The 23,703-nt window shown below is 34.3% G+C and overlaps 5 protein-coding genes across 5 annotated transcripts; 3 read left to right on the forward strand and 2 right to left on the reverse strand.

The window, feature by feature from the left end:
• Positions 1–3,060: 3,060 nt before the first annotated feature.
• Positions 3,061–8,766, forward strand: LOC113873298 (calcium-transporting ATPase 4, endoplasmic reticulum-type-like). The gene is made up of 8 exons (XM_027511358.1): positions 3,061–4,587; positions 4,859–4,937; positions 5,128–5,249; positions 6,029–6,310; positions 6,414–6,791; positions 7,029–7,138; positions 7,439–7,667; positions 7,784–8,766. Exons 1-8 carry the CDS (start codon positions 3,220–3,222, stop codon positions 8,360–8,362), a joined length of 3,147 nt encoding a protein of 1,048 aa, XP_027367159.1. The 5' UTR covers positions 3,061–3,219; the 3' UTR covers positions 8,363–8,766.
• Positions 8,767–9,981: 1,215 nt separating this feature from the next.
• LOC113872715 lies at positions 9,982–11,853 on the forward strand. The gene is made up of 4 exons (XM_027510478.1): positions 9,982–10,282; positions 10,526–10,604; positions 10,694–10,781; positions 11,456–11,853. The coding sequence occupies exons 1-4, from the start codon at positions 10,031–10,033 to the stop codon at positions 11,544–11,546; spliced, it is 510 nt and encodes a 169-aa protein (XP_027366279.1). The 5' UTR covers positions 9,982–10,030; the 3' UTR covers positions 11,547–11,853.
• An 837-nt stretch (positions 11,854–12,690) lies between these two features.
• LOC113872714 lies at positions 12,691–16,323 on the reverse strand. The gene is made up of 4 exons (XM_027510477.1): positions 16,060–16,323; positions 15,803–15,984; positions 14,436–14,634; positions 12,691–13,158 (listed from the first exon to the last, which is right to left on the reverse strand). The coding sequence occupies exons 1-4, from the start codon at positions 16,127–16,129 to the stop codon at positions 12,938–12,940; spliced, it is 672 nt and encodes a 223-aa protein (XP_027366278.1). The 5' UTR covers positions 16,130–16,323; the 3' UTR covers positions 12,691–12,937.
• A 1,029-nt stretch (positions 16,324–17,352) lies between these two features.
• LOC113873696 (pathogenesis-related protein 1A-like) lies at positions 17,353–18,855 on the forward strand. The gene has a single exon (XM_027511948.1). The coding sequence runs from the start codon at positions 17,482–17,484 to the stop codon at positions 18,112–18,114; it is 633 nt and encodes a 210-aa protein (XP_027367749.1). The 5' UTR covers positions 17,353–17,481; the 3' UTR covers positions 18,115–18,855.
• Positions 18,856–19,351: 496 nt separating this feature from the next.
• LOC113873134 (protein ALUMINUM SENSITIVE 3-like) lies at positions 19,352–21,342 on the reverse strand. Its single transcript, XM_027511128.1, has 3 exons — positions 20,888–21,342; positions 19,877–20,122; positions 19,352–19,795 (listed from the first exon to the last, which is right to left on the reverse strand). Exons 1-3 carry the CDS (start codon positions 21,197–21,199, stop codon positions 19,484–19,486), a joined length of 870 nt encoding a protein of 289 aa, XP_027366929.1. The 5' UTR covers positions 21,200–21,342; the 3' UTR covers positions 19,352–19,483.
• Between the last annotated feature and the right edge of the window lie 2,361 nt (positions 21,343–23,703).

A 23,703-nucleotide genomic window follows, 5' to 3' on the forward strand; every position in this document is an offset into this window, starting at 1 on the left:
TCATGAGTGATGATTTGCAATGACTATGTTTTGTGATTGTGAACCGTATTCATTAATTCAATGCGTGGGAGTTTGTGCTGTTAGGCAAGAGTTAGATGGCCTAAGGAAAATTCCAGCATATAATAAAATTTATAATGAGTTTTGTGCTATGTATAGAATGGGTCCTGTTCCTCATGGGGTGCCAAAAATGCAGGAGGCTGCGTGGAATAATCATGCTTTTTCTTTTCCATTTTTTATTCTTACTTTGTTGCTTCTCTGTCAGCATTATTTGATGATGTGACATTATTTTTCACTTGTGTTGTTGTTGTTTAATTCATTGACCATGGTTCTTTATTTTTATACAAGGAAAATGAAGGAGCTTTATTATGATCATCATCTATGAAATCATATTATATAGTAAATATGGACCTTCTACCCTGACTGTCTCACAATTTCCATTTTCAGAATAAATAAAATTTAGTAACTCATGGTTCTTGAGTGAAGAAAGCATTTATTTAGCTGTCCGAACTTGAAAATAGAAAATATCAAAAACCAAGAAAGTGTTAGCCCACACAGAACTCCACGTGTGACTAGTTTTCACTCACAAAATCACAGGTATCCCTGTAATCTGTAAGCGTTTCTGCAACTTTATGAAAGCGTTAATGGCTGCATTTATGTTGGATGATGACGCACAAATATGATATCACAAACAGAGCAGCGTAATTTAAATTCAAATAAAAATTAATTTTCTTAAAGAGTGTTTAAAATATTCTCTACTTAATGTTTTAAATATCATTAAAAAAATATAGATAAACAATTTTTATAAATTAAAGATAATGAAGTTTTTTATATTTTTAACTTATTAACATGTACTTGTAAATATATATTAAAAAATAAAAACCACATATATATAATGTGTTTTATTTCTCTAAAAAAGTATAATTTTAAATTCAAACTCAAAAAGTTGTAATTTAAAGATTTCAAGAAAAAAAAGAAGTAATTTACACTTTAAAAAAATGTGTTGCAACTTGCACGATAAGCCATTGGAAAAAAGATATACTCTTTTCGCGTTATCATTGGTTAATATGGTTTTATGATTAAATTTATTTAGTTTAATCTTCTCATTTAAAAATAACTTTTAATTAAGTGAGTTTTTCTAATACGTGTCTAAAAAAGCATATGTTAACAAATTTAATTATAAATAAAATATTTATTATCTTAAAATTATTAAAAAAATTTAATACATACTTTTTATAATAATTAAAGTATTTAATAGAATGTAATATTTTAAAAAAACCAGCGAGGGAAAATACTAACGGGCTCGGAAAGGGGAGCGAAAAACAATCCCCTAAGAATAATAGGGTTCGGAAAATTTGGGCCCGAAGTTTTCTTTTGAAGAAACGGGCTCAAGCCCTGGGCTCCATTCTTCAGGCAACGGCCCATCGTCCAGTTTCTAGAAAATACTAACGCCCTCTTGGAACTTGTTCGCTGAATATCCGCAAAACTACTGAGCCCAGTTTTACATGACCCCCCCAAAAAATAAAAAAACCTACCCTGTTTAACAAATAAAATAACTCTCAGATGTCACTGTGAGAAAATATAATTTTACTAAATTAATTTTACCATTATTTTTTTATAATATCACCTAATCATAAATTGGCATGACATTGACATGGGACTATGGACAAACATAATAAAACTAATATGATATTTTTCATTATCAATAAAAACATATCGAGAAAAGTAAAAAAATAATAATTTAAAATCAAGTTAAGTACTTTCAAGTTAATAATTTGATAACTTTTTTATTTTTTTAGTTCGACTTTTTTATATACATAAAAAAAGGTATTAAATAATATTATTAAGATGTTAATAAAAATTTAAAATAAAAAATCTTAATAAAAAGGTAAAATACACTAACTTTCATGATTTTAAATATATTTTAAGATAAATTCGTTTAAAATATTTATAACATCGATAAATAAAAATTTTATTTTTAATATAAACATATAATTTTTGTACAGTCTGAAGTAAAATGCTTATTTTTAATTTTGAGAGTATTAAAAAACATATAAAGATGACATGACAAAATATCAAACACAAGTTCAATTGATATTTAAATAATTAATTTGTTGTGACAATACTGAGTAAATAAATAAACAAACAAACTTATCATTCTAACATTTTTATTCTCTTTCCTGTTTTTTCTTCTTCCCGAAGAGAGAAAGGACATAATAAACTACTTAATGATAAAAATTTTCAAATAAATAACTAAAAATATTATGTTTTTTAACTTTCTTATAATAAAAAAACAAAAATGAAGTCTAGAGAAGAAGTAAATGGCGTCATAATCACAGAAAAAGTAGTCAACCTCCTGAAGCTTTTCCTTGTTGGGTGGGTCCAATTCTATTCCTTTTCAATTCTTATTTTATACTAAGCACTTTCAGAGTTTCACGGCTCCAAAAGTCATTATATTGATACGTCACCATTCTAAATTCTAATTTTAATTTTGCATTTGTTTATGTACGAACATTCCCTGAAGGGTTAAAGCCCACATCAAATCAAAGCTTCGCCCCACCATTTTCCATTTTTTCTCACTGTTGCAGAGTTAAGAGCTATGGAGGTACGCACTTGTAGATTTGCACGGAACCACTCTATTGTTACATCTTTTTCTTATTATTCTGACTTTTATTACACTTTTGAAATTTATTTATGTCCCACTCAGAAACAAAAGTTTCAACACATTCCATTTTGTTCTATATAACTTGTAAAATAATTGCAGCAATAAAAAAACAATCAGAAGCATATTATAGATCAACTTTGCAGTTGTTTAAAACAATATAAATGATTTTAAACTTATAAAAAATGCAAAAAAGCTCTGCATTAGTCAACTTGATAGATTCAGGTATTATTGGAAGTTACGTGACGATGGTACAGCAATAATGGTTCAGTTGGATATCCATTTCCCTAACAAAGAAACGTCATGCTTAGTATTTAATTTAATTTTAATAGCCGCACGAAGGTACCGCGAAGTTTCCACTCATAAAATGACTTCGCCAGTTAATTGCTTTCACAAAACGCAGAATGGAAGCGCAATGTAGGTGTAGCCACGACGCAACTTTACCGGGGAAAACCCAAAGTCCAAGTCAAACTCCAAGCTCTTCCCTTCAGCAACACAAACTCGTTATTATAAAACGTACTCGCCAAACTGTTACCACATCAACTCTGTAACCGATTTGGATGAAAATGAAGAAGGACGAAAACTTGAAGGCGTGGGCTAAGAGCGTTGCCGAATGCCAAGAGCATTTCAACGTGAGTTTGAAAACGGGGTTGAGTCTCAACGACGTGGAGAAACGGCGTCGTATTTTCGGTTGCAACGAATTCGAAAACCACCAGGGACAATCCATTTGGAATCTCGTTCTGGATCAGTTCAACGATACTCTCGTTCGGATTCTCCTTCTCGCCGCCATCGTTTCATTCGTTCTCGCCTGGTTCGACGGCCATGAAGCCGCCGACGTCGACGTCACCGCTTTCGTTGAGCCTCTCGTCATCTTCCTCATCCTCGTCGTCAACGCCGTCGTCGGGGTGTGGCAGGAGACCAATGCCGAGAAAGCACTCGAAGCTTTGAAAGAAGTTCAATCGGAGCACGCCGACGTGATTCGCGACGGCAAGTGGATCCCGAATTTGCCGGCGAAGGAACTCGTCCCCGGCGATGTTGTGGAACTCAAGGTCGGAGATAAAGTCCCCGCCGATATGCGAATTGCTGAATTGGTTAGCTCCACTCTGCGGTTAGAACAGGGATCGCTCACTGGAGAGAGTGAAGCGGTGATTAAGATGACGAAGCCTGTTGCGGAGGATACTGATATTCAAGGCAAGAAGTGCATGGTCTTCGCGGGAACAACGGTGGTTAACGGCCATTGCTTTTGTTTGGTTACTCACACCGGCATGGACACGGAGATAGGAAAAGTGCATAAGCAGATACACGTGGCGGGATTGAGTGAGGAAGAAACGCCGTTAAAGAAAAAGCTCAATGAGTTCGGAGAAACGTTGACTCTGATAATTGGAGTTGTTTGTGGTTTGGTGTGGCTCATCAACGTTAAATATTTTCTCACGTGGGAGAACGTGGATGGATGGCCGAGGAATTTCAAGTTTTCGTTTGAGAAGTGTACTTATTACTTTGAGATCGCGGTGGCGTTGGCCGTGGCGGCGATTCCAGAAGGTTTGCCGGCGGTTATCACTGCTTGCTTGGCGTTGGGAACACGCAAGATGGCTCAGAAGAATGCGCTTGTTCGGAAGCTGACGAGTGTGGAAACGCTGGGTTGCACGACGGTGATTTGTTCCGATAAGACGGGTACGTTGACGACTAATCAGATGGCGGTGACCAAGATTGTGACTGTTGGTGCTGGCGTGGACACGTTGCGGTACTTCAAGGTGGAAGGGACTACTTATAATCCTCGTGATGGTAAAATAGAGGACTGGTCAACGGGTTTATTTGATGCTAATCTTGAGATGATAGCTAAAATTGCTGCGGTTTGTAATGATTCCCAAGTTGCAGAGTCAGAGCAAAAGTTTACTGCTCATGGAATACCCACCGAAGCTGCCTTAAAGGTAATGAATGGTAAAAGACCATTTCTCCTTCCTTTCCTTGCCCCTTTTACACTGTTATCAATTTGTAATTCATAGTATGTTTGGGTTAGTATTCAAATGACTGTGGATTTATGTTTATTTTAACGTTGATTAATAGTTTTAGATTTTGCTATGGATCCATTTTTTGCAGTATTTGTGAAGTGTTTACAATCACACAATTCGAGTGGACCTACTCAATATATACTTAATTTAACGCGTATGACAATCTTTCATCTTTTTCTTGGGATTTCAGGTTCTCGTGGAGAAGATGGGTCTTCCTGAAGGATCTAAGGATGTATGTTCAGATTCAGCAAATGGAAGTATCCTACTACGTGGGTTCAACCTTTTGGTTTCTTATTATTCATAATATTGTTCTGCATAATGAGAAAAATAAGAACGTTGAACTTGAATTAAAGTAATTTATAAAGCATTTCTTTGAGCAGGAGGGTTTTTGGGGTAATTTGAGTCAGAAACAGACTCAGTACATAAAATTAATTTGCTTTGTCTCGATTTTTAATTAAGGTTGTTGTGAATGCTGGAATGTACATGACCGTCGGATTGCTATTCTTGAGTTTGACCATGACAGGAAGTCAATGGGTGTAATTGTGGAGTCCAGTTCAGGGAAAAAGTCGCTGCTGGTAAAGGTATTGTCTCTTCCTGTCTCCCTGGGACTGCTGGTCCCTACTCTTGTACATGTCTAATTCTTTCCCCATTAATCAGACACCTTATAGTTGATTAATGACAAAACTGCTTATTGTGAAATTATCTGTACATGAAATTAGGCAAAGCTTCTCACGTTGTTATCGACTATAAACAACAAAAACAGTAGAGATTACTATACATTTATGGTAACTATTCCCGCACTTGCATGACAATTAGATGTGAGAGAATAGAATTGAAGAAAGTAAATTATGATATTTAACAAAACAAATAGCATTCCATATGCAAAAGTGCATATGCTTGGGGAGGCTAGTCTAAAGAACAGGAATGTAATGAAGAGGAATGCTAGTATCAATCTCTACATAGATTATGTTGGAGAGTGCATGCATTTCTCATGTCGTCAATATTTTGGGTAGGAAGTGGCTATTTTGACTAAACTTGCCAATACAAATACGATGTTAATGAAGTGGAATATCTACGTGTTTTTCTTGGGGTGAAAAGTACATTTTTTTGTTGTAAATAATTGGCGAAGTGTTTTTGAATGTCTGTTCTATATTTTATAAATTGAACTCCACAACATAGGCGTTTATCGCCTGGTCCATCTCTATCTTTTGTTGGCTTTATTAATTTGTATTTAGGATAGGACAATTTCCATTGCAAGCCCTATACCTCTGCATACCTGTGCTTATACACTTCTGTTCTCATTTTTTTATCTTAGCTGTTGGGTAGTGTTTTAAACATATTTGGCCTTCATATTTGATAGGGTGCTGTAGAGAATGTGTTGGAACGATGCTCTAAAATTCAGTTGCCTGATGGTTCTATCGTGAAACTGGACAATAATGGTAGGAACCTTGTATTGCAAGCTCTCCATGAAATTTCAACTGGTGCATTACGCTGTTTGGGATTTGCGTATAAGGATGAGCTCCCTATGTTTGAAAGCTACAACGGTAATGATGATCATCCAGCTCACAAGCTTTTGCTTAATCCTTCCAACTATTCATCAATTGAAGGTGAACTTATTTTTGTTGGCTTCGTTGGGTTAAGAGTAAGTTTCTATCTTCTCATTTTACACTGTGTACTCTCTCACTTTTATCATATATTTGAGCTGTGGTATATGTTTTAAATTTTGAATGTTAATTCGTGATAAGGATCCTCCAAGGGAGGAGGTATACCAAGCAATAGAGGACTGTAGAGCAGCTGGAATTCGTGTTTTGGTTATTACTGGAGACAACAAGGACACAGCAGAAGCTGTATGCCGTGAAATAGGTGTATTTGGACCCAATGAAGACATTAGTTTGAGAAGCATGTCGGGAAAAGAATTTATGGAGCTTCGTGATAAAAAAGCCCATCTGTCTCAGAGTGGTGGGCTTTTGTTTTCAAGGGCTGAACCGAGGCACAAGCAAGAAATTGTGAGGCTGCTCAAAGAGGATGGGGAGGTTGTGGCCATGACTGGAGATGGTGTTAATGATGCACCTGCCTTGAAGCTCGCTGATATCGGCATTGCAATGGGCATTGCAGGGACTGAGGTATACGTTTCTCTTATGATCATATCATGGCAATTGGTACAGGGGAATATTAGTAGAAATCAATTTTAGCTTTCTGATTGGAAAAGGTAATCTTGTAAATAGCTTCATGTTTGATAAAACGATTTAATTTGAATCTAATACTTGTTATTTTGTTTGTGTACTCATTTTATACTAAATGGTAATTCTGATTATTTTGGTTCTCAATAATCTGTCTGATTTTATTATCATCCAAAACAGGTGGCAAAGGAAGCTTCGGATATGGTATTGGCTGATGATAATTTTAGCACAATAGTTGCTGCTGTCGGTGAAGGTAGATCTATCTACAATAACATGAAGGCTTTTATCAGGTGGATCAATCTATCTTTATATTTCTTAGTAACCCTCTTAAGAGGATGTGGTTACTTGTTATGCTCTTTATTTTCTGCCCCTCCCCAAATCTATGATCGTGGTACATATGCTGTAATTTAATTGCCGGCAATCACAAATTATTATGTCCTATATTGCTTTATATTTCTTATTATGGCATGTCACAAGCCTTACTAAGATCTTACTATGGTGTTAATTAGTTATTCTCCAATTTTCAGTGCCTTCTCTAATGATCAAAGTATATCTTTTCGGTGATTCCAATTTTTATTTTATTTTTGCAGGTACATGATCTCGTCCAATATCGGGGAGGTTGCTTCCATATTTCTAACGGCTGCCTTAGGTATTCCTGAAGGTTTGCTACCAGTTCAGCTTCTGTGGGTCAATCTTGTCACAGATGGACCACCCGCAACGGCTTTGGGATTTAACCCTCCAGATAAGGATATAATGAAGAAGCCTCCTCGTCACAGTGACGACTCTCTCATCAATATGTGGATTTTATTCCGTTATCTGGTAATTTGCCACGTTTTCTCTTTTTCCTTTTCTCAACACCTGTTATTTGGGCGTGTGTTGGAAGTATTGATTACATGTCAAGATTACTTATTCCTTCTCTCTGTTACACTGCTCAGGTTATTGGGATGTACGTTGGATTAGCTACAGTTGGTGTTTTCATTATATGGTATACACATGGTTCCTTCTTGGGTATTGACCTTAGCAGGGATGGGCACTCTCTTGTCACTTACTCCCAACTTGCAAACTGGGGTCAATGCTCCACATGGAAGAATTTCACTGCTTCTCCTTTCACCGCTGGTGCTAAAGTTGTCTCTTTTGATAACGACCCTTGTGAATATTTCCGTGGTGGAAAAGTGAAGGCTATGACTCTCTCCCTTTCTGTGTTGGTAGCAATCGAAATGTTCAATTCCCTCAATGCCCTTTCAGAGGATGGAAGCCTTTTGACGATGCCTCCTTGGGTCAACCCTTGGCTTCTTTTGGCAATGTCTGTGTCATTTGGTCTTCACTTTTTGATCTTGTATATGCCATTCCTTGCCCAAGTATTTGGCATCGTGCCCCTGAGCTTCAATGAATGGCTTTTGGTTTTGGTTGTTGCATTCCCGGTTGTTATAATCGATGAGATTCTGAAATTTGTGGGGAGGTGTGCTGATAGGTCTCGAACATCATCAGCAAGATCAAAGCAAAAATCAGAATAGACAACTTATAGCGTGTTTAGATTTCCGTTTGAAATTTCTATACCATAATTCAGGCAAAAATTACATGACATATTCGCTCAAACTTTGTTTTGGAGTTTTCTAAACGAAAATCCACTACCGGTTTGATCTTATTTTTAGAAAAGGACTAAATCATGCTTTAGAAAATGTTTTTTTTTTTTTGGCAACTTGCCGAAATAATTTAGAGATATCAAACGGAAAATCAAGACAATTAGCTCAACCGGGGAATTGGATTTCATTATACCAAAGCAAAAGTGATCGTCTCAACTCGAAAGTCGTTTTATTTGTAGTCTTCATCTGTTTGTCGTAAAAAGACAGTTAAGCAACGTCTACTGTATATTAGTAACTAAATTTATTTATTCCAAAAAGTATGAAATAAGTTGTTTTATACTTTGATATGTTTTTTTTTGTAACAAATACTGTTTATTTTTTCTTCACTGTCTTAATAAGTTAGTGTAAACCAAAAAACTACAACAAATCTTCACTCCAAAATAGCGAGTTAGTGAGGGAGAAGACTGGTAGCTGAGGTCAAACAAAGCACTAAAACATCAATGTCGTTCTCAAGGGCATCCCAATAATTGACAATTGACATTCGAAGTAATTTGCCAAGTCTTCGTTGAAGCTGGGTTGCAACGTAGTCCAAAGATTTGTACGTTAGTGAGAAGGAACTTGGAACAACTGAAGTGTGAGGTATACAATGCAGCATTGGTATTTTACTAAAATTTTATGTGTTCATCTTCGAGTTTACATATGATTGAAGTCTATAGCATTAAATACTGCAAAAATATTAATAAGAAACCAATTTTTTGGAGTTGGTATTTGATAAATATGGAAATAAACTGGATAACAATTAGGGGTCGCTGATGTAAGGCTTGGCCATTTAACTCACCTGACTAATCCTGTTGAACATCAATTATTCCGTTTGCCCCTAACCCAAAGATTAAAAATAATGGTTTGGGCGAATAGTCGTAGTGAGCCTAGTGACTAAGGTTATCTGTGAAAGTTCAAAAACTAAAGTGAAATTGTCTATGGAAACCTTCAGCACTAGAAGATTCCAAACCTCTACAGCAGCGAATTTGTAAGTAAAACATCCTGAAGAGAACAATTCCTTTATATAAAATGGCACTGTATTTCGTGCAGACTCTTTTTTAGAGTCCTGTTGAATTGAAGAGATTCAAACCTTGGATCAAGTGAGGGAAACCGCAGCACCAACTCCCAAACCACTATTCGTTATTGATATAATAGTGCATATTTCAATACACACGTGTGTCTATATATATAACCAGTACTTAGACAGAGTGATTAGCTTAGCCGAATTTAGTAACACTGATTATTGTGTATACTCTTTTGATTAAACGTCTTATTTTCTGTCTTCATTTTGTATATTTTCGTACTAAATTTAACACATTAAAATAAATTAATAAAGAATGATAAATTTTGGATCTTTCTTAATATCTATTCCCTTATCATTATTTTTTTATTTAATGATTTCTCTTATTTTTGAAGAATAATTATATTAAAAAATAAATAATTATAAATGTTAATATCTTTTTGTAAATAGAAAATAATTAAAAAAAAATAGTGTGAAATATCTTTTAGGATGATGGTTTGCACTTCGCCAGGAAGCCACAAGAAGGAAGTAAGCGGCTTATGATGTCTCCGGCCACCACCACTCTGACACTGCCGTTATCCGTCGTCGTCAGTTCGGCGGCGCGTGGTCCACGGCAGACAGCTAAGGTGAGGGCTGAGAAAAAGCAAAGGCAGAACAGCCTCGGCTTCAGCGGCGATAAGAAGGAAACATGGTGGCATTGCGTTGAGGGTTGTGGGGCCTGCTGTAAGCTCCAAAAGGGTCCTTCTTTTCTCTCTCCCGAAGAAATTTTCGATGACCCTTCACACGTTCAGGTCCTTTTTCTACTCTACGTTTAGCTTTAAAAAAAATCAAATTTTTGTGGTACATGTGATATACTCAGTGACTATGTCATTTATTGTTTGAAATGATTTGTTTGTATTATTGTGTGTTTAAATTCATGTTTATTCCAACGCTGCTACAAGGTGTTAACGTAATTTTAAAGCATGCTCAAACCTGATTCCCAACATGTTATTACTTTTTAGTCTTCATAGTTAATGTGCTGTGATGAATTTCAGCTCTACAAAAGCTTAATAGGCCCAGATGGATGGTGTATTCATTATGAAAAGAGTACTCGGAAATGCTCCATATACTCTGGTTATTGTCCCTTTCAGTGTTGATGTTTAAATTTCTTCAATGGGAAGGTTGGGTTTGGGGTTTAACTTGTTCTTTTTCTTCCTCTTCAGAGCGTCCATATTTTTGCCGTGTAGAGCCAGAGGTATTCAAATCGTTGTATGGAGTTAAAGAGAAGAAATTTCACAAGGAGGCCTGCAGGTTCACCTTTCTTGCTTGCTTTTTAGTGAAATGTGTTTTTAAGGAGGAATCACAGTAATTTAGATGAATTGTTTTTCTAAAAAGAAATGCTTTTGTTTGGTGTTAATAATTCAATGTGTACGATGTGCTAGTGTTCTTATGTTGTATAATTGGGTAACAATCTTATATGAACTTCATGAGATTGGAACAATTCTGGGGTTTCTATTAGATCCAAAATTTGGAGCCATCACAAGGCATTGACACTTTTGAGATTCTATCTCCTCACTTCAAGCTGCATTAGGTGCAGCTATTTGTCAATATTTGATAAAGGTGCTTGCTTTGAGGTTGGTTATATTTCAAGATTTTGAGGGATGGTATTTCTGTGTTTGGTCAATAAAAGTTAAGATGTTAAAGAAAATTCTGTTGATACAGTGAGGTCGTTAATTTGTTAGCCTTTGCTTCCTTTGCTTATACAATACAATTGCCAAGGCTAGGACACGTACATGCTGAATTTTGCTAAAGCAGAAGTCATTCTGAATGTTGTTACTATGCTCCAAATTTTCTTGTTGACTTGTATGCAATTTATGCACTGAAAATACTGTATAAAAACAAGCAGAAATTAGCAAGCAAAAACATTTTTCTTGAAACAAAGACACCTGAAGTGTATTTCTAATCCAATATTTTTATTCTTGCAGTTTCTGTAGGGATACAATTAAGGCTATTTATGGTCCCAATTCAAAGGAGCTTTATAATTTTAACAACTCAATAAGGAGCTCTTCTAGTTAGATTTTGTTGGCTTTGAATTATTAATTGCTCAAGGTCGTTTTCTTGCCTTCATCTTCATTAATTATTACGCTGGTGGGAGTTTTCATGTTTGTAAGTTTTGATATATGATTTCTTGAACTATTGTAAGTGCTTCTTGTATCTACGTTGTAAACCTAACTACACTGGAAAAATAGCTATATGTAAAGGATTAATGGGTTCTTATTGTATGTTCTTTCTGGGAATTATTGATCACTGAAATTATAACTAGTTGGTTTCCATATATCTTGTTTTGGGTTAACCGAAGGACCCCTAATTTATATAAATTAACCATTTAGTGTTTGCTGTATCCAAAAAATAAAAAATACTAGAGTTCAATCTAAGAGCATCTTGATCCATGGAGGCTACCTTTTTCTATGAAACTAGTTAACTACCGATAGAATTTGCCCCCTGAGGTTTGTAATATTCCAAAATGTTGACTGAATGTGATTACATACTCAATGGAATATTTGTGAAAACAGGCTTTTCATTATCTTCCAATAATAACTCCAATGGTCTCTCGATAAGGTCTTTGTGGTAAACAGCTATAAATAGAAGTCTGAAAGTGTGTAGTAGTGGAAGCTTTTCATGTCGGTGATTAAGTGTTAAATGCTATGGTGTGGAATTCAGAGATGCCTTCCTGTATTGATTTTAAAAAATTACTAAAGGGGATTTGAAGAGTATAATTTCATGTCGGTTCTATAAGGAAAACTTAAGGTCCCGTAGAAGTTCAGATATAAGAATGTAACCTTATTCTTAGACTTTTGGGTGGTTGGTTTTGCTATTTGCAGAACAAAAGATGTTGGCCACGTAAATTGCGAATATATTATAGAAATAGCACTCACGAACCAGGCACAAACATCATCGTTTTGACAAGGGTTCATACTACTTACTAATGGCTTTGCCTGTATCAGACAACGCCCTATCACGTGTTATGAAGAATGAGATGAATAAAGATGAAGAGCTACGAATTGTGGTAACTGACATGGTGCCGCTGTGCTGTCTTCTTGAGTGGCAACACTAACTAGAGTCTCAACACAAATTGTGGTACACACAGGCTACTGGATAGTGTCTAAAAAATCCTCATGCCAATTAAATAACGGTCATTCATGAGAATCAAGGCTTATTTATTTATTTTGCTTATTTGTTTCTATTAGATTGCTCTGCAAATCTTAATTAGAATTACAACATAGCCCAACGTTATATGTACAGGTGGATGTGAACATGGGCATCTTTATTTTCGCTTTGATAAGCATCTCCTATGAATCGTGATAATTGCATCTCAATCAGAAGAAAATAATTTCTAATCCTTTCCATAAAACAATATTTTGAGGTTGACCTATACTGTACGGAGTATTTTGTTTACTATCTTTATATCATATCACAGTATCAAGGCCCAGCTCATCTCCAATGTCATCTCCATCTTCAAACAACTTCAAAAACCGAGCCTGGTCCTGTTCCCTTATCTTCTTTTGCCAGAACTTATATGCACCCACCAATCCAAGCACCAGTATAATTGAGACCAAAGCACTAAGCAAAACCCCGACTGCTATATGCATTCCTTTTCCATTATCGTGCTCATCAGAAGCGCCAGGGACTACAAAACATGAATACAATTAATTTTATTATAAAATAATAAGCATGTAAATGAGTATCAATGCAAGCGTTTCCAGAAAATAAAATTCAATTGCTATACAAAATACAAGTTTTTTTTTTTTTGGAGGGGGGGGTGTCAGGAGATTTCACTCCTCCTTGCTTTACCGTAAGCTTATGACATGAACATAACTTAGAACAAGACCTTGAAGGTTGTTCAGAACTGCAAGGAAGTGGAACAAACCAAATACTGAGTCTGAGACAACCAGTAATTCCACAAGTTCACAGTACTTACAGATCAATATTAAAAAGAAAATAAATAAATACAAGATTGAGAACAAAAATAAACACTATGTAGCTTCTCTTTAATCGATCTAATATTCCTCAATTTAGTTGGTTATGACATAACGATTGTCAATTTTTTCTTTGGGGGGGGGGGGGGGGGGTTATGGTTTAGGATTAAATCTAAAATGGTGTTAAGCCTACCAGATTTGTTATCAGTAGTTACTAGTTAGCTCATGGATGCGTTACAATCGAATGGCATTCTGACTCTTGGTTAGCTTTACATGTGGAGCAAAAAGAGGGGAAAATGCGTTCATTTAGTGTAACTATACCTTCAATTCAAATGGTTGGCTACCAAGAACTTTCAGTTCATCTACATGCCTAATAGATGGAATTTTCTATTTTTATCAAAACAATTGATGCTGAATTAGGATAGAAATCACATTAGACAAAATCAAAATCGAAGAGTTAATGGCTCAATTAACAATATTGCTAACAAGTAACAACATTTTTGGGAATTAGTTGTAGCATTTTGTGTAGCTTTTCACAATAGAGGGGATGCTTGAATAGTAAACACAAATGCAGAAGAGGAACAGCATAATTTAGTTTATTGTTTCCCCTTTCTTTAGAGTCTTAAAAATCTAAAGAATATAAGTCATCTGCTATTCTTAATTTAAATACCAAAGCTATCCACGATGAACAAATCCAATACAATATAGCAAATTGAGGTTACTTGCTTTTTTATGACATGAATAATCCTTCCTGAGATTCTAAATTGAGGATAACTTGCTTCATCGAAGTGTAAAAAAATAAGCACTAGAACTAAATATCAAACGAATCGCTCATACAAATTGAAATTAAAATACTTCTGATAAATATACAGCTTTTGCAATGGCATCTCCTAAGTCACATTTTCCTAATAACTAGTTGATGTGTGCTGTCAAATGGCATGATTGTGGGAATAAAGAACCTTCAAAGGAAAAGGTAGCAAGTACTCACCCCGCGCTAGAGATAAGCACTCTCGGCACAGAAAAGTAGCATTGAATTCCTTTTCTTTGAATCGAATGTATTCACCATCTCGCGCAGCAAAGTCAGAAGGACAAAACTCCCATTCGTCAAATACATCATCTGAAGTAATGCTGTCCTCCTCATACAGTCCACACCGCTTGCATTGTTTACTTGAAAAGTTGGTTAAAGGCTGCAAGCACAACACAAAATCACAATATCAGCTTCAAATAGTAACTCGCAATACAAGACACTTAAATTTACCAAAGTTTCAGGTCCCTAAGGGGAATTTCTTTACACACCCTTCTTCTTCTTTTTTTTTTTTCTAATTGCAACTCCGTTTTTCATTATTTTCGGAAATGTAATTCCAAATTGCATAAAATACTCGTCCGGAAATTTAATTCCAGAAAGGTAATTTATAAATCACTCCCGAAATTAAATTTCCTGAAGTAACAAAAAAAAAAAGCCCTCCTTCACTGTGCCAAAAAAAGTTTAAGCGTGAAAAGTTGCAGGAACTAAAATGCTTGTTTGTAAATAATACACATAAATTATAATACTTCCGCCGATCACATTTACAAGACATCTTCAACTAAATTATACAAATTAATAGAAGTAATTAAAGTTAGTTGATTTTTTAAAATATTTTAAAAAATTAGTATAGAGGGACAATTTTACTCTCATTTAATGTTATTCTATCTAACGACTATAAATATTCACCTTTGTTAATTTTAATTCAAGTTGGGGAATGTTAATAATAAACTCTCTAAAACACACTTAATTATTGACTAAAATTTATTAAAAATTACAAAAGGGAGAGAGAAGTATTAGATTAAGAGTGAGAAAGAGATACACTCTCATAATTTTTATAGTTTTTAATGATTATTTTAATCAATAATTGAAAGAACATTAAAATAAGTATTAAATGGTGTGTTGCTGGGATTCGTTGTTTTTCACCAACCTCATTTATTAAGGACAAATGTTAAAAACATAATATATACTTCGTAAAAACTATAAATACTTTGTAAAAAAACCTCTAAAATCTTTTAAAACGTGACTTATGAAAAGATCAGAGAGAGTAGCAGGCAAAGTTCCAAAACTATTCCATTTCTGGGACAAAGGTCACACACAGACTGAGCCCCCGTGAAACAGAACCATAATAGCATCATCAGTATGTAATTAGAGACGTATTATGTAGTCAAGTGGAGAATAATAACAGTTCCTTGGAAAAAAAAAGGGGGGGCAAGAGATTCAAACTTGCAGTGTATGAAATCACATCCCATAACCCATATGGTCTCAGTTGATTGAGTTGAAATGAATTGAGAATAAAAATAGTGGATGGAAAAACAGTATACAGAAGGAACCTGCCAAGATTCTTGACCATTGAAAGCATAAATGACGTGAGGTTTCTTAACATCCGGAAGCACCGTCTTGTTCTCTTCTCTCCCTTTGCATAGGAAATACACAGTTGAAGTGGCTTTGAGCCATTCGTGTGTTTTATAGATCTCAATTGAACTCAGCGACACAACTGCACACAACATCAACCCTACGCAAATGCAAACAACCCCGACCACCACAGTTAGTTAATTAGTTATGTTGAGAGGAAAAGTATAAGTATTACCTGGAAAAGAGGCGAAGAATATGGAAGAGATAAAAAGGAGAAGAGGAACCCTAGAATTGGGCAGCGACATGGCTCGGTAATGGAATGCGAAGAAGCTATGGTAGTGTCATTGGCTGGGGTGTTGTCTGGTCTACGCACCGTGCGCATTACGCACCTGCCACGTCACTGGCGGCGACTGCTGCTGTTGACTCCGTCCTTCGTCCTGTTACTGCAATTCTCTCCGGTCTTCACAGACGACTTACTCTACACGCCGCTCAATTGTTCAGTTGGATTAAGTTGCATATATGATTTAAATAATTAACTAGCTTTTTTAATTAAATTTCATTGAACGATAAATTATTTACAAGTTATATTATAAAAGTATATTAAATTTTGATTACTTAAAAATAATTATAAATTATAAGTTAATTTATTAAATAAATTGCCTCCTAATTTTATTCTGCCTCTCAATTTAACCAAAAGAAAATAACAATTTTTAGTTTAGCGTTTGTTCTTCCTTTGTACTCACTATTAAACCATTGTTTGAAAATTTTAAACCGCCAACGGAAACTTTCATATCTGAATCCAAATTGTTCTGTGTACCTTGTTCTTGTTTGATTCTTCATTTTAGACACCTGTGAGATGGAAGTTTGGCTTTCAGGATAAATAAATTCCAAGAATTGAATTAAATTGAATGATAAAGATAACTAAATATTGAGAATATAGCTCCTAATATTCAAAGATGTTTTAGAATTAGTATTGATGGTATTATGTTATCATAAAAAAGATATGTTTCTATAAAGTTTCTTTTAAATACCATAACAAGTGTATAATTTAAATTTTAAATTCTTTAGTTAATACATATTTAATGTTTAATGATGTGATTTTGAAAGTAAATCTCTCAAATAGTCCTGTTGACAATTTAACAACGAGATGACGGGAAGCAAATTGGATTGAGCTAAGAATCAGAAGAATACAATCAAAATTTTCCCAACTAACTTAGGAGAACGCAAGGAAAAGAAGCCATATGCAGCAAATCAAGAGAATGATTTAGAAATGTGCCACACCATTTTCTCTGCATTCCTTTCCTGTAACAATTTTATTTTTAATCTTAAAAAATATAATATTTAATATTATTCATATATTAATTTTGAATAAAAACTACCGTAAGTAAGTTGTGTGTGGAAAAACCGTTATCGAAATACAGATCTTGCATTCCATATATTAACTGAGAAAACAAAATTGATTAACGTTTTGACTATTGATAGACCCATGGTTTATGGACACCCAAAATCCACGGGATTTTGTACAAGATGCAGTTTTGGAAACAAAGAAGGCTCATGTTCAAATATAAAAAACACCACAATCCCATTCCATTCTAGCCCAAGCTCTCGGAATACGAGAGCGGCTATTCCGTTCCACACCCTTTACCAAAACCTCACAATGCGTCCCTTCCCCCTCTGCGTCCTTCTCCTGTTCCTCGCCACCGTCTCCTCGCAGCCGCAACCGTCACTGCCGGCCGGCAACAACACGGCGGGCAACCACACCCATGGCGGCCACCATGGCGGCCACCACCGCGTCAACACAAGAAAGTATTTCGGATGGATTCCGGCATCGACGACGTCCGTTAACCAAACTGAGTTAGCGGAAGAGTTCCTGCACGCGCACAACTGGGTGAGGAAGCTCTACAACCTTCCCCTGTACGCGTGGGACGAGCAACTGGCGAGCTACGCTCGTGGGTACCTGATGCAGCGGTACGAGGACTGCAAATTGGTTCACTCCAACTCAGACTACGGCGAGAACATGTTTTGGGCGAAGAAGTTGAATTGGACCCCTTCTGATGCCACGTACTATTGGTACAAGGAGAAACAATGGTATGATTTTCACACCCTCACGTGTGCCCCACCACCCAAAGCGTGTGGCCACTTCACCCAGATCGTGTGGAGAGACTCTATTCGCATTGGCTGTGCGCTTCAGCATTGCCACAACCCCGGTGCTGGAATGCTCATTGCTTGCGAATATGACCCCCCTGGTAACTATGAAAATGAGCACCCTTTGAAACAACATAACACTTAATTCATTCCTAACCACCTTTAATAAATACACAATTAACGTTTTCATTATATAATTATATCCCACATATACATAATTCTACTACTAATCACCAAAGGTTGTTGATAGAGTTCTTCGCTGCACGAGATTAAATTACTTATTGTGGATTTTTCATTAATCTTGTCGTCCAGTTTCGCTGGCAGATTGTACATAATTATTGTTGCTTTGCTTTTTTCAGCAATGGTAGACAGTTAATTGGTGGAGCCCTTTCAAAGATTAATTAGAAACTTCTTCTTTTTATTCCCTTTTTCTACAAAAGACTTGTCCTTCTTGGCCGTGTCATGATTTTTATATGGTTGTTTAAATGTCTTTGCATTTTTTATGTTGTAATGTTGTATTTTAATTCCAAATGCTGCATTGTTGTCGGGGAAACTGTATCACATGTTAGTCTAATGAAAATCGTTGTCGTGCTTTTTTTTTTTTTTTTTAAATGTAAGTTAGTTGTACGTTTCTATAGAACAACACATCGGTTGGCATATCGTATAGACGGGTTAAATAATGCATTTGGATGTGTTTGTTCTATGTATTTTAATTTGTGATTGACTTACCAAAGAATGGGTGGCCTTTTCTGGTTTTTGCAAGACAATTACAAGGCTGTCTCGTCGGTCATTAATTATTACAAGTTGCAAAAGTAGCCACAACTTTAAATTTAATGACTTTAAAATCCAATTACAATTGAAATATTGAGAAAATTTTGTAATAAGAAATTATCGAAAAAAAAAAAACATTAATCGGTGATACATTAAATGAAAGTGGTGTTATTCACAAATGAAATATCTCCCCTTCCTAAATAGTTATGCTGACTTCATTTGTCAATTTTAAATCGTGTTTTCGTGCTTGAAAGTTGTCGTACTGTTTAACGTTGCTGACACAATAATTAGTGAATAGCAATTTTAGGCAAATATAAATATTCAGTTTATGAAGACACCTGCTATATATATGAACAACAATTGCATTATTCCATGCCTAAACGAATCAGTCATTTCAAAAATACATTAGGCATTTATTTGCATTTCAGTTTGTTGAAAGCGGGCAAGATTCATGACAATTAATTAACTGTTAGAATTTTGTATGCAATAAATTTGTGCTGAAAGCATTTGTTCATTTTTTTAATCAAAAATGTTTTCAATTTCTTAATTAGTATCCATAATATTTTCCTAATAAGAATTAAAAAAAAACTGGACGTCTACACGTTGTTGAAAAAAAAAGGTGCAGAACCAGATTAAAATCCCCTTGGGCGATGACTCTATGAAACATGAACCACCAAAATAAAAACAGAGAGAGAGAAGAATAAAAGGAGTGATGATAAGCGTATGGTTTATGGAAGGTAGATTCATCTTGAGAAGACTTTGGTCTCTAATTGGTAGGCCTTAGTGAAGAACGCTGGCCAACAAAGGTACGTAGACATGATGCTACTCACAGTGGATGCACCTATCAACATATTCATCACCACAATCTGTAGTTGAATGGCTTCCAATGGAGAAGCCCCTCCCATAATAAGACCCGTCATTGCCCCTGGCAGCGATATCAAACCCACAGTTTTAGCGTTGTCCACTACTGGCGAAAGGGCCAAAACCAAAGCCTTTTTCACTTGCTGATGCGTAGCTTCTCGCGGAGTTGCACCTAATGCTAATGCCGTCTCAACCTGTTATTCCAAAATCCCCTAATTAATTAATATTATTTCATAATTGAAAAGTTTAGGAATTGAATTAACAACAAGACTTGCCAAGTTCATTTGTGTTTTGATGTCGTCGCGGAGTCTTTTCATGGTAACACCGGTTACTGTCATTGCGTTTCCGACCATCATGCCTGCTACGGGGATTATGTATCTGGGAGTGAAAGGGAACACGTTGAGTAATACTAGTACCAACATGGTCACTGCTGTTCCTATAAGAATGGATGCACCAGCCACATATTTCCCTCGAGGGACCTGTTTCGCTCGTTGACCCGCTGTGTAACCAGCAACACACACCTGCACCCAAACTCATTTATTCAAAATCATTTTTTGTTACTTTCTTTTTCTCTTCTTATCAGAATATGATTTGGAAATAATATTCCTCTATTTCTTATCATTGTATTGACAACTCTGCAAGTGTAGATAGATAGAGTTGTGAAAATTTATCCTAACTTTTAGAATTTAATAAATTTTAGTAAAGAATAAAAAGTTTATTATAGAATGTGTTGCTAGTTCTTATATTTTTGTTATCTTTTTATTTATATTATCTAATATATTTTTTCACCCTTTCTCTTTCTTTTTACTCCGGTCACCCCACACACGCTACATGAGGTTGTGATGATATAATAATATTTATACTTTATGGTTTGGGTTTTGTTTGTTGAAATTTATCACTGAAAGGAAAAGACAAACAAATAAATAGTATTAATTAACATACAAAAAAATAAATTCTTGTCCGACAAAATTTGCTAAGAAAATTAACTTAAGGCGCATAGAATAATTGAAATCCTTCAATTTTCGAAATTAAGAGCACAAAATGAAAAAGGAAAAGGAAGCGCAAACTGTGTCAATTTCACTGTTTTAATGAATTTAAAATCAGAAGGGCCATCTTTGGTTAATGGAAAGTGTTAGAAACGATTAAGTTCCCGCTTCCCGGACTATAATTTATCAGCGAGAAGCAAAAAAAGGAGGCACAAGTTCCACTAGTATGTTTTGATTCTGCTCTATGGAAGAGGTATAGTTGAAAACAATGAAATATGAAAGGATATGAGTAACACTTACCATGAAAAGGTATGCAAGAATGATCCATCCAGCGTTGTCCTGGTTGAATATGAACTGCAACACAAACCCAATAACAGAGAGCTGAAGAAATGCCCTCAACATGGCGTAAACCATCTCCCACTCAAGCCCCAGCTTCTGCCAAAACGACAATACCACAGCCACAAAAACCACCACGGTGGCAGCCACAGGCTTCGCCATACCCTCCACAAACTCAGCCATCCACGACAAATCCATCCCCGCCAAAGGAACCTGCATCTGCTGCTGGAACGTCTCGTTGTGGGATACCATCGTTTTGAAGAAAAACGATTCCATGATAACGTTCTGAAGAGAAGACCCCAAGCCCAAGGAAACGTTGCTCTAATGCAAAATTGCAAATACAATTATATATGATAAGTTAAAGGCAGAAACGACCTTCCCCTGAATAAGAGTGATCTCGTGAAGTCACTACCCGTGTTGCCAAATTAACATGTTCACCAAAATTTGGCATTTTTCTATGCAATGAAGCATAAATCTTGGGTTAATGTACATGTCTTGTCTAGTGATATGCGATGCTGTGACTTAGGATGCTTGGTAACTGAGTTAGTTGAACTTAACCACAACACCGTATGGTACTTTAATTATAATTGAAAAATGGATTTCCAAAACTAACCGGACGTACGTACGACTGAGGACGGTAAGCTAGTGCCTCGTGGGGCCCTCTGTCAGTGTGGCCATTCCTCATTGGCTCAAGCTTCTGTGCCGTGGTAAGCGACGGTTCATTTTGTAATCTTTTACATAATTTCTTACTCGTAAATTTTTTTCACACTGTCATGCTCAAATTCTGAATTTATTAATTTCAAAAAATAACTTACTTAACTATTACTTTCCATTTAAAGAATTATACATATAGTTATTTTTTTAATAAAAATATAATAAAATTTAAGTATAAATATGCTTTAACTACCTCTAAACATAATTTATTTTAAATATTACTTATTAATTTTTTTTATTTTAATATTTAATTATTTTTTTAATTTTATATATGACATTAACTCTCACAATTTGTCACATCACTCCAATCTCTCTCTTTTATATCATCTTTAAATTTTTATGTAACAAATATTTTAAGTTTAACTACCTCTAAATAAAATTTATTTCAAATTATTACCTATTAATTTTTTATTTTAATATCTAATTGTTTTTTTGATTTTGTATTTGATATTAACCATTGTCAATTAAATAGTGATGTATTTTACAGTTTGCTGTTGAGAAAATAAATATATTTTTTTAAAAAAATATTCTTAATTGTCCATTTATAACATTAGTGTTTCTTTCTTCAACATTTTTAAAGTTGAAACACTACATGCCTGAATTTTAATTTTTTAATTTTTTAATTTTTTAATTTTTTAATTTTTTAATTTTTTAATTTTTTAATTTTTTTAAAGACAGATTCATGACGTGAAATTTTAAGAGTAAGATAGAGAAAAAAGATTACAAGTGATATGACAAATTGTGAATCATGTCACCATTTGATTAATAAAGATTAACCTCAAGTACAAAATTAAAAAAATAGTTAGACACAAATGACAAAATAAATATTTAATAAGTAGTAATTTGAAATAAACTCAATTTATAGGTAGTTAAAATATTTGTGAGGTGAAAATTTAAAGATGAAGTGGAGGAGAGAGATTGGATAATATGACAAACTGTGAGCTATGTCACTATTTAATTGACGGAAGTGAACATTAAGTATAAAATAAAAAAAAATAGTTAAGTAATAAAATAAAAAGAATTAATAGATAGTAATTTGAAATAAATCTTATTTAAAGATAGTTAAAATATATTTAAATCTAAATTTTATACTTTTTAATTATTGAGTTAGTGGATAATTTGATAGCCACCTATATGCCCTTTGTTACAATATTCTGTTTGATTTGGTGATAAATTTTTGTATAATTTGATAACAATATAAGATATTTTCAATTAATAATAACCTAAGATATAAATATTATTTTATATGTATAAAAAATGTGAGTAAATAAAATTAATTACATGATATAATTTATCTAATAATTTTAAAGTTTGAGTATAATAAATTATTTGTTATAGCTTTTTTGTTAAATTTAGTCTAACATTTTTAAAAGTTTTATTTATCTTGTTAGTTTATTTAATGATTTATTTGTAAACTTCGTTACAAGTAATCAATTAAATAATTATATCTTTATAAAATTTATAAGATTTATATATAAATAAGTCATAAAAAATGGTATAATACTTTAAATATTTGTAATAAAATTATATATCTCTATTTATTACTTTTAAATTAATATTTAATTTAAGTAAGTAAATTATTAAATATACAATAAATACAAATACAGATTAATATCATACATATAAAAAGGATTAACCAATAATAATGCAAAATATTTAAGTGCGACTCTTTCTTACAAGACATAGACATGTAATAGGGATGCATTATTGCATTTCATCCCAACATCTAAATTTTAAGTTTTTTTTTTTTTATGAAATAATAATGTGATATGTTAGATTGTTGTTCGTTGTGACTCTTCAACATGCAATCTCAAATTTCGAATTTCAAATAATAAAATGAGGAAAAAAAAATCAACGCTAACAATAAAAATCCTCTTTATTCATGAAGTTTCAGGAATCAAGTTCCACTAATCCACTGCAAAATTAGCTTCCACAACATTTTTAAAAACAGTAGAAAACACTCTTCATCAATTATTTGCTCTAGCATATATGCAGGTGACACATAAAAATGATGTCTATTATAAGAGAGGTTCCATTTCAATAGTATTTGCTAGAACTTCGGATTG

Source organism: Abrus precatorius, unplaced genomic scaffold (genome assembly GCF_003935025.1).
Source record: "Abrus precatorius isolate BTA unplaced genomic scaffold, Abrus_2018 Scaffold7, whole genome shotgun sequence".
NCBI classification, from domain to species: domain Eukaryota; kingdom Viridiplantae; phylum Streptophyta; class Magnoliopsida; order Fabales; family Fabaceae; genus Abrus; species Abrus precatorius.